This window comes from Adelges cooleyi, unplaced genomic scaffold, assembly GCF_023614345.1.
Source record: "Adelges cooleyi isolate 19-005CV unplaced genomic scaffold, UGA_ACOO_1.1 ACOO_flye_CR_arks_rails_tigmint_CR_PRNA_41, whole genome shotgun sequence".
Classification (NCBI taxonomy): Eukaryota; Metazoa; Arthropoda; class Insecta; order Hemiptera; family Adelgidae; genus Adelges; species Adelges cooleyi.
The window spans coordinates 3,800,303-3,812,506 of NW_026096090.1; the positions used below are offsets into that span (position 1 = coordinate 3,800,303).

General features: G+C 27.4%; 1 protein-coding gene across 1 annotated transcript; it reads right to left on the reverse strand.

The window, feature by feature from the left end:
• Positions 1 to 8,748: 8,748 nt before the first annotated feature.
• Positions 8,749 to 12,169, reverse strand: LOC126842004 (single-stranded DNA-binding protein, mitochondrial). Its single transcript, XM_050578850.1, has 5 exons — positions 12,034 to 12,169; positions 11,798 to 11,857; positions 10,219 to 10,315; positions 9,709 to 9,828; positions 8,749 to 9,151 (listed from the first exon to the last, which is right to left on the reverse strand). Exons 2-5 carry the CDS (start codon positions 11,810 to 11,812, stop codon positions 8,940 to 8,942), a joined length of 444 nt encoding a protein of 147 aa, XP_050434807.1. The 5' UTR covers positions 11,813 to 11,857; positions 12,034 to 12,169; the 3' UTR covers positions 8,749 to 8,939.
• Between the last annotated feature and the right edge of the window lie 35 nt (positions 12,170 to 12,204).

A 12,204-nucleotide genomic window follows, 5' to 3' on the forward strand; every position in this document is an offset into this window, starting at 1 on the left:
TCTTACGTAACGTGTTTTTTATTATAACGAGTGAATCCTAACCATACATAGTGCATAAAATAATAAGTATAGATAATTTTTAAAAACACAATTTATAAGCTACAACGCTTTACGGTGCAGCGTCCGCGGTGACGGTCAAGTTCAGTTCACAGACATGTGCACACGTGAAGCATAACCGCTCCTTTAATTATTAATAAATAATAATACTGTACTCCGTACTCGCGTGTTGCAATACCTGCAAAAGCGCACCACTGTCATGCGGTCTACTTGCATCATTGTTTCTCCCCACTATCCAAATCAACCAGTTTTCATAAGCGAAATATAATGTAAATTTATAGTTAAAGTGCCGCAAACATAGTAGGATTAACAATATCTTTGTCATAAGTCAATGTCGCTTACAAGTTCTGATTCAATCGATTTTGGAATCTGTGGATTACATTTATACCCCACCCACAACAAATTGTAGTGCAAAAGACTTAATGAGGGTTAAATAAGTTTCAAAAAAAAGGACAGCAATACGTGTTGACGTAAATATCTGCGGTTGTGTTACAACATTATAGTTTTATATTTTAACTCATTCTTAACATATTTTAATGTTTTTTTACTATATTTAAATTTTAAACAAGGAAACTCGTCATTTAGAAATAAATTTAAAAAAATATTATTAAAGAATTATTTGTAATCAGTATTATTGCGTGCGCCCTGACGATAAATGTCGATTATGACATCCATTTATTACATTATTACCATTTTTGCCTAAAACGCTAGAGCTATAAATAGCACACAAAGTGATTATTATCATAGCTATTTTTTGTTTTTTTGATACTATCTATAATATCTAATTGTTCGTTTTTTGTTGACAAGAAAAAAAATGTCATCAACAAAGTATTATCATTTTTTTTTTAAAGATCAGCTAAGTATGCCACTGTGAGCACGTGCTCATAAGTTTTTAGGGAAATACAGCACTGGTTGGGTACGATTAGGGCTGATCGGTTTTCTATAATAATTTGTTGCCGTTGTTACCCGCATATACAGAATTGGGCATTTTTTATTCGAATAACTAATAAATAATGTATTCGAATAATCTCTTTATTTGACCAAATCTGAGATATTTTAACGGGTATTCGAATAAAAAATAATTTAAATAAGTATTTAGATAAAAAAATGTACGACCAAAAAAGATTTGAAATTTAACTCGAAGTGAAGAAGGTATTTAATTTTTTTTAGCATGCAAAAAAATATGAAAATTCTGATTTTAGTTATGTGTATAAAGTCTATACTAGAGCTACCGATTACACGTGTAAGTAAATACACGTGTAAAACGTGTAGTTCGAATTGACGCGTAGAAGTTCATGTAATTATAAACACGTGTAGAAGTTCGTGAAGTTCGTGTAGTTATAAGTACAAGTGTACCTGCAACTACACGTATTCTTACAACTGTAAGTTTTAATAAGACCTCTAATTGTACGTGATACTATTCTTTAATTAATGGTTGTCACTAAGATAAAGTATTATAGCCATTGGGTCAAGTTAGTGGAATCTCGGGTCCTACACGTGTATTAATTACACGAACTTCTACACGTGAATTCGAATTACACAAACTTGTCTTACACGTGTATTTTAAATACACGTGTAGAATCGTCGGCTCTAGTCTATACGGATACTGATGGGCTATATTTAGTACAGGAGCGTAGCGTGCATTTAAGCAGTGTAAGCATTCCATACTTAAAATTTAAAAATGAAAAAAAAAATTTTTTTTAAGGCTTCAACAGCGCAAGGTCACGTGAAAAAGAATCATATTGAAAAATACTCGATTTTTTAATTTAATGTAAGTTTTAAAATTACTAAAACTAGTTCATTACGAATGAATCAATACTTTCACAGTGCGTATTCCAAAACGGACAAAAACTTAATTTGTTTTTCAGCGCATAAGAATTAATTTTTTTTGCTTCTTTACGGGTCATACTGATTTCTACATCAGAGTAATACATAAAGAAAACATATTTTAATAAGTCAATAATAAAATTAATAACTAAATAAATATTTTAATTAATTACAACATAGATTAATAAATATCTCCTTTCTGGAATTATATATCAAACATATTACTGATGTACATGTGAATAGAAAACAGATGGTTTATAATTTACTAAATAATTAGTCGATTGTAGAGCGAAGTCTAAATACATTATTTAACTCCTAAAAATAACGTAAACAAATACCTAAGAGGTTTAATTTTGGTGATTAAAATTGGTTAGCTACAACGCACGAGCAGTGCCAAGTTATGTTTTATAATATCTTTATCTTATCATGGCGCCATAATGATGTTTTGGCGCCTCCTACTTTTACTATTTCCAATTATTTGGTAAACAGGATGTATTATACTTAGGACATATTATATAGGAGGATGCTGTTAAACACTTGTCTACTGCATGTTGTAATCAGTGGTGGGAATCCGAAAATCTGGATTTTAAAATAAAACGCTATTTAAACAACTTAAAAATCATATAAATATTAAATATTAATATTATATAAAGCTGTGTACCTAAGTAAGAACTTTTGAAGAAATTTTAAAAAGAAACGCTCAATTGACAATAAATTGCTTTCGGATTTCAACAAATGCGAAATCCAAAAGCAATTTATCTTTTTGGTATTGTGTTTTATTTTAATACTTCCATCAAAAATATTTTACTTAGGTACACAGCTTTAAATTGTAATAGTATTCATAGGCGGAGATTGGGGGGTGCTTGGGGGGGGCTTAGCACCCCCAAAATTATAGCCCTCCCAATTATTTGATCACTTATCAAAGTAATAAATTCCTTAATTAATGGAGTAAAAACTAAAATTATTAATAAGAATAAATTATGAAAATTATTTTAGTTCCAAAACGGCAAAACATTATAACAATGTTTTTGGTAATGTTATCATTTAATTTTAATTCAAGTGCTAAATAAAGTTTTCAAAAAACGCAATAAATATTGATAAAATTCAAAAGGCTCTAACCCTAAATGTATTTCCCAGCTTATTCAAATTATTTCAAGTCGCCTTGTCTTTGCCAATTAGTTCAGCTACATGCGAACGCAGCTTTTCAGCTATGCGCAAAATTAAGACGTGGTTACCTGACATGGTTGCAAGACAGGTTTAATAATTCATCCATATAATACATTGAAAACGATTTAAATATTGATGTAGAAAAAATTATTGATATATTTGGATCTAAGAATAGGCCTTAAAATAATATGTATTTACTTAAATAATATACAAATATTATATTATAATTATAATGTTTTTTATTTATACATTTGTAATGTTATATAGTATTATATATTAATAATTTAGGAGTGTAAATCCCTTGCTGGTCATTTTAGGTAGAAAAATGCTAGCCCCCCCAAAAAATTAATGAAATCTCCGCCTATGATAGTATTTAATACATAAAAAAATTTTAAGTGGCTTAAAAAGTTTTTTTTTGTGAAAATCTGGATTTTCGGATTCCCACCGTAAGTTGTAATATGCTTATTGCGACGATTCGTTATCAACATTATGAAGTGGTCTTAATTAATCTATATACAATTTTTTAAACAGTTAATATTATTTTACATTGTAGTGATTCAGAATGATGCATGCTTGTTGCGTGGGAGTATTTAAAAACGTTATCCGCTATATCATGTGATATTGAATAATTTAACTGTAATTTTAAAATGTAATATCAGTTATTAACGCATATACTTTTAAATTGTATACAATCGATTAATTTTTAAAGATTTTTCCAAACATTTGGTATTTTCAAAACAAAATGTTTAATTCAGGTTTATTGAACATTGTTAATACATACCTATGCAAATATTATAATTCATTGGTTCAACTTCTTAAAATTGTCTCTGCTTACAGTGAAATTAGCAACTTTAGTAACAGGCTGTAAAAAAAATGTATAGATATATTTTTAAATATATTGTGAAAAAGTTTTAAAAACATTATTTTGTTCTAACAAAATTAGCGACCTAGTATTATGAATATGAACTAAGACCGAGTAAAATAATAATAAGTTAATTTTTGTTTTTTAATGTGTTTGTTTTAATAATACAAAAATATTGTATTGAAGCACTAAAACGTTAAGTTTTTACACAACAAATAATAAATAATAATTATAGATTACTCGAGTTCTTATATAAACAATACTGGTAGTAAAATTGTATCGATTGAAGCATAAAAGATTCCCACGATATAAACCTTCGATCATGTTGTACTATGCAATTTCAATGTTACATATATACATTTCTCAGGTAAAAATAAATATAAAAACAGTTTTATGTTTCGCCGGTTTGACACAAATCACAAACATCAAATTAAATCAGCATAGTATAATACATAAGAACTAGGCGTCCTTGTGTATCTATCGTGGAAACGGAAAAATTGTGTGTTACAACTTACAACTATGAGTACCTACATAAAGGCTTTTATAAAAATACCTATATTTATAGGTAATTTTTGATTGCAAGTACTATAAGATCGTAAGGAATAAACTAATATATTAAGGGAATTGAAAGTGCTCTGTTGTTTTTTTTGACGTTTTAGACCAAAGAGCCTGACAAATTTCTGCGGTTAGGACGGCCTGATATAAATTCTGTAAAGAGATATGTTTTTTGGCTCCTTTACTAAGTTTTATCGTAAACGGATTTTTAATTTTTTATGTACAAAAATTGTTTTTTTTTTAATTGAAAAATGTACAACTTTAATTAATTTAATTACTAGAAACTAAATTTTTAAAATTAAAATCTAACTAGAATCTCTTTACAATATTGACATCTGATCATTCTAAGTAGAACTTAGTAATTTTGTCAGGCTTATAGGTCTAAAATAAATCAAAATGACGTTTACATATAGAAAAAAATACATAAATAAAAAATAATACTTTGAAGCTTATACAAATTAACAAGAAAATTAATTGAAATAATCAAAATTTATTAAAACAAATTTTTTCATTTAATATGCTTAAATAACACTCCTTAAAAACCGTCCGCTTTCAAGTACTATCCTAATCGTAATTTTTTTACAAAAAATTGGTTTTTAATTAAGCCATCGTTATTTGAATATGACAAACCAAAACATAAAAAGAATCCATTTTAAAATTACTACACATATAAAAAATTCATATACATACAATTCAAAGGTCCACGAGAATAATAATTTTCCATCTTAAATAGACACGTCGGTCTGTTATTTCAGGTGTAATACAAATTTTGTATCCAAAACGCCCCTGGTGTACGTCGCACAATATTGTTGTCTAAATGCAACCAACATAAGCGAAATAAGATGGTAAATAACTGACAATAATAAAAAAAAATGCTAATAACGTTAAAAACAGGCGCTACGATAGTCTAATGAACAATCAATTATTCACTAAGACTCAATGAGTTTAACGGCGCCACCGGTAGGCATCACTCTGGGCGGCTGCCCTTTCTCGCTCACAACTCGTCATTACTGTACAAATAATAGTACACAATTTTTTTTAATTAAGATTTTGACGGAAAAAAACACTACAGGTGTTGTGTCTCCTGTAATCAATTTTTAGATGAAGTAAAAAAAAAAGAGATTTATTTTGGGAACCCAACTTCATTTTTACGCCAACCCGTAAATTATATTAAACACTTCTTTTTAATTACATTTTTAATTTAAGATCAACCAACAAGATACAATACAAAAGTACAAATGCCTAAAAACTAATGCTTTTTCACAAAAACATTTCACTTATTTAAATTATAGTTGTAATTATTTTATTTCTCCTACTTTTTTTTTTTAATACGTTTACACTTAGCCGTGTTAATACTTACCGAACTACTTAATATAAAATAATAAGCATTATTAAAAAAATTATATGAAGTTAATTTATAATATTTCCTAATAAATGGATACCGATTATCGCATAAAAGTATAGTAGGTTACATAATATACTAAAATTAGGAGTTAATTTTGTTCTCACGTTATTTCGAAAATGCATGCCATCTGTTTTCAAGGATTTTTGTACAGGCAATGTTCAGAAATAAAAAAGTTTTAATAAATTTCGACCATGTCAATTAATTTACCGGTTAATTTGTAAAGATTCAAGATATTATTTTTAATTTAAATAATTTTTTCTATGAATAAGAGCCATTTTGGGTTATTATAGACGATTTTGGCCAGACAAAATTTCGTCTACATAGGATGGTCTAATATCAATTCTGTAAAGAGATAGAGTAGGTACTATGGCTACTTTACTATGTTACTATGCTATGTAGAAGGCCAATTTTCATTTAAAAGTTCTAGTTTCTTGTAATTAAATTAATTAAATTTGCCAATAATAAAACCCTATTTTTTTACATAAAAAAAGCAAAGAAACAAAAATCTGTTTCCTACATAACCTAGTAAAGTTACCAAGAACTCGTATATCTTTACAGAGTTGAAATCGTACTATCCTAAGTAGTCGAAATTTTTTCTGGCTGTTTGGTCTTAAGCGTCAAAAAACAAACTGCATCCCCTTAACGTGACAATAAAATATGTTTTACATTTATTTGGTTATTAGTTATTACGTATTAATATATAATATAGTATTAATTACTAATCTGCTACACGAATAAATAAATAAAACGAATTTTTTTTTAGCTATCAAACCATTTTTTTATTACCTGCTTACTTAACTTATAGTACCAAAACATTAAATAATAATATTTCCAGAGAATACCATACCTACCATGTCTTAAGGGGTTCAGTATAGGCAATTTTTTATTCAAAAAAGTTTTCCAGCCGAGTCTGCAACCACGAAAGAGCATTTACATGTCTCGTTGAAGTACCGAGATAAATTTAGAGTAGTGGTGGAATTATAAATAATGATATAGTATATTAAGAAGCAGTAACAAGCTAGTATATTAAAACATCAAGTTTCTGGCTAATATTGTAGTGTTTAATATTTGGCTTAAAACAGTTCATAGAGAATTTGGGCCCTTAATCTGTTTTGAATTTATTATTTAGTTCTAATTTGAACGTTAAACGTACAACATATCTCTTATCTACTATATCTCCTATCCCTACCCCCTATCTCTCCCCCTGTAACGCTTTTCCCCTACCCACTATCTCCCACCCTATCTCCTACCCCCTGTAACGCTTTTGTAAAGAACGCTTTTTTCGGTTATGTGCCAGAGCTAATACCCACCCCCATCTACTTTTTCTCTATTTTAATTTTTAAACGTATTTTCCTGTTTTAGAACTTAAGATCTGAAAATGCTATGTATGATTGAAATAATAGACAAAAGAAAATTTGGTTTATTACATGTTTCTGGGAAAACACCGTTTTCTTCATGTACTTATTTGGACCAAAAAAGTTCACTCCTTCCCCTACAAAATCAAGAAAACCAACTAACAACTAACTAACCAACCAACATACTCTATAACTTTTTTAATGATTCTAAATAGTCTAATTAGTTCCATTTCCCGAAGAAGGGGTGGAAACTTTTTCTTATCGAGCGTAGTTTTAAAACTTAAGGTCTGAAAATTAAACCGAAAGTAGGAGTGTGGCTATAATAAATAAAATTTCCTTAAAAATCTGTAGTCATTTTTTTTTTTTTTTTGGAAAAAACCAACAAGAAAAGAAGAAAATTGCACTTGGTCCATTTTAAGTTTTTATGTTTGAGTGAATCAACATTCAACAGTTGTTTAAATATATTATTATTATACTGTTAATTTTATGATTTGCGATATATAGGTAACAACGGCAACAAATTATATTAGACAATTAACCCTAATTGTATCTTCTCTAAGGTAAAATTATTTCTGCAGTCCCGTGCCCTCCCCTCTTCAATATGTTGCGTTTCCACCGAACTGGCTTTTTATTATAATATTAAATTATATAATTATTTAAACATAAATACTAGCTACATATTACATAAATCATCAACAAAAACCGACAAATTACATTTTTCTCTTTGTTACTACTTTAAGCTTTTCAATTTATGCATGGTGAACATTATATATTTATACTATAACATTGGTGAATTATAAAATTACACGTATTGCATTTTTGAATGACAGCAACAATAGGGTTCTAAAATTTTACACCCAACAAACAAAATAAAACAATTGACGAGTTGCCAGTTTTTTACCTAATATTTCTACCTAATATTATTAAGGTTGTACTACACGTTAAATATTTAATATTACAATTATTTCATGATTAAATTTAGTCAAAGCCTAGTTTACAAAATATATAGCCCAGGACAAAATACAAAATTTGGTCTATAGGCTATAATGTAGGCAAATAAAAATATACATCTCACTTAATATTAAGACCCTCACAAGTCACACCTTAGAAAAACTATTTTTACCAGTCATTGCCAATACAATGATATCGCTCGTTGGGAAGTATGGCAGCATCACATACAGTTATAACACCCTTATCATACTAATATGACCATACAAGTATTTATTTTCTATTCTATGTTTATGAATTATGATTTATGAAAAACATTATTTTAATTTAACAAAATATATTACATACAGGCAATATGGGCTCAAGAAAAATGTCTATTTTGTCCTTGTGACACTGCATTTAACTAAATAAACTTTTATTTGATAATATAGTTGTCTCTAGTTTACACACAGTTTAAACTAAAATATACTATTATTTACAAGTATTTAAAAGTACCTTAAAAACAATGAATTAGGAACAAAAGGGTCGGTTATTTATACTATGTCAAGTATGGGTAATTTGTATATTCTAAATTGAAGAAAATTAAAATAAATATATATTATCCAAATACTTATTTATAATTACATATTTATAAAATTAAATTTTCAGTCTGATTACAAAAACAAAAAATTTTACAACTAGTTACTTATTTTAACAGCTACTTACTAATAACAAAATACAAAAAAAAGATAAATATTAATAATATTGTAAATGTTATGTATATTTAATTTGAATTATTAGTATTAAAGAATATAACATCATCAGCAGCTATTGATGTCGTTGTCCTAGAATTACCTGACTCATCTTTAATCTCTCCATATATTAGCCTGCCACTTACAAAGACACGTTGTCCTTTTTGCATAAAATTATAAACAGAATCTCGTAAACCAGGCCTGAATACAACTACTCGATGCCAATCTGTTTTTTGAGTGTTCTCTGCAAATATTTTTAATGCATTAATAAGAAAACAAATTTACTTTACTGGACACCCTTTTTTATGACTTTTTTTTTGTCATCTTAAAGTGTTTTTATTTTATGCTGATTACAAATCTGAAGTAAGAAATTGGCAGACTCCTCTAGTTCAAAAGTTATAGCTACCTGAACTTTTCATATATAACAGCAGGCGGCATGTGGTAATGGTAGGAGGCGGTTAGGGGCCTCTACATGGTACAGCTGTTGTCGGCAGCGAGAATTGCAATTGAAAAAAACTACATTTTGTTTCCAATTTTAAAAAATGAACATAATACTCTATCAACTCAGTTAGGTTACCTACTAACCTGATACTGCTCTGGAAGCGTCAGCAACCTAACGAGACCGAACATAACGTAACCTAACCAACCCTTCAAAATAACAAAAAATAATAGGCAAGTATGTAAATGTCAGGACGTTAATGTCTGCCGCCACACACCGCCTACTGTTATATAAGTGGAAAAGATCAGTAAAGTAAATTTATACTCATTAATACCAGTATTGTATACATAGTAAGTAATTACCATTATTTTGGATATAGTTTTGGTGTGTTGCCAATGAAAATACAACAACAGGGTGTTCTTCAGAACCTCGTTTTTGAGGTTCAGCACCAACTCGTCCCAAAAGTGTGACAGAATTTAATGCTAAAAAAATTTAAACATTATAAAATTATAAACAATTTATAAAAAAACATTATTACTCTCGTAAATAATAGATTGAGTTCCATTGTTTGTATTTATAAAAATAAATAAATAAAAATTATTAAGTCATTTAAATCAATAAATTTAAGTTTAATGCTGGACTGCATAAACATCCACTAAACGCTCAATAAATCAAAAGACGTTTAAGGGTTCCTTAAATATAATTTAGTAGTAATTTTTTGGTCCATTAAATTTATTAATTCTTTATGCAGCTCAGCATAAGAACACTGTTTTACTATTACAAAGTACAAAATAAAAAAAATATATTAAAAAAAAACTAAACCAGGGTGTATGAAATTTTTAATTATAACAACATAACTTTAGATACATTACATTTTTCAATTTTGTTTGGCATTGGAGATTCTTGAGTATAATTTTTTCGAAAACATAACTTTGAAAACTGAATATTTTTGGAAATGTTCAAAATACTCTAAAATAATTGTAAATAAACATTAAATTGTATCAAAATATACCTAAATGATTAATGTATGTTAAAAAAAATAATTGTAATTTTTTTTTTATAGAATAATTTTTTCTATTTGTAAGTATTTGATAAATGAATTTGTTATTTCAATTATTTATCAGCATTTAATGTTAAAATTAAAAAATTTGAAAAAATTATTAAATATTAATAATTATAAAAAAATTAATGTTTAAAAATAATTAACAAGTATTTTTACATTATGAACCAAAGAACAGAAAAAGATAAACCCATTGGTCTAATCTAAAAAAAAAATACATGTGTAATATATATTAAATGTAAGAGATTTTAAGCGAGAGCGAATGAGTGGCAATAAGAAAATTAATAGCCATTTAAATTATTTTATCTAACCTAACCTAACCGGGAAGGGATAAAATGGAAATTTTTCCATAATGCACTATTTCACTAAGACAAATAAAAATATGTTCTTATATTATAATTTTTTTTTAATAGCCTTTATTGGAAAATTTATATAAATATATATATTAGATAAATTTGTCTACAAAACTTTCTGTGAAGTTGAGACCATTTATGTAATTTTATGTTTGATACGTTATAATTTGAAATATGGTAACTCTAATATAGAGTGGTTTATGTAAGATGGTTTTTTTTAGATTACATATACAGATAGAGCTAATATAATATTATATTTTTGAAAATTTTTTATTAATGACCCATTTTGTTCTGTGGTAAGGAATAAATATTGAAAACAAAATTGAATTTTAATTTGTCGCTTTGGTTAGTTTTAGGGATATTATTTTTCTTTTATAATATTTCCAGTTATAGCCATGATGTGACAAAAGGGTATATGAGGTAAACAAATATGAAGTCATCACAAAAATCACCATTTCTAAAAAGAATATTTCCAAATATAATTAATTTTTCCAATAATAATTCGTTTTTTAAAATGGGCACATCCAAAGCTATCAATATATAAGAATAACATAAATTTTAGAGAACCATTACTCCATACAATGTTGCCCAATCTTCATGAAACATCATATACTAAATCGTACGTAAATAGGGCAATGGGTGATTAGATACAACATCCAAGTCCCGTGTTTTAATTAATCATGATTGTTATTATTTGTATAATTATTCAAATATGTTAGAATATGAAATGATAGAGTATTATTAGAATAATATTATCCAAGTCCCGTCATTTAAATATGCCGAGTCCCATCCAACTAAAAAACGTATCCTGCCGTCGAAATAATGTGTGTAGATTGTAGTGGGTGGGGTGTGATTGAAAAAGGTTAAGAATAAATCATTTTTATGTCCCCATTCTTTATATAATTTTTTTTATAAAATATGCATAATGTTTAATGATAATTAAGTATTGTTTATAATTAACAGGACTCATAATTGTATTCAAGTAACATCTACTTAAATAGTTCGGGATAGTTACAATATTTTAGTATAAACTATTACCTTTGATTTCAACATTTTAAGTGTTTATGTATATCCAAAAATACTGGTACAACTGAATCACTAAAATAATAAAAAACAAAAAATATTATTGTTAAAATATACTAATAAAATTAGAACACCTAGGTACTAGGTGCTATAGAGTAAGCAACAACAATCAATGAAATATTTTATTTCAAAGAAAGTAACAATGACTTTATTATTCAAAATACGTATAATGACTCCAAAATTATAAGTACCTTTTTATATAATAGACCTATTTAATTTAATTATTTGTCGTTGCAATAAAACAAATCCGTCACAGCAATCGCATAAATTACAAAACGTACTTAAATCATAATATTAAGTATTATTAATTATTTGGCGCGATAATAAAAATACAATAGCCTACCTATAACCTAATATCTATG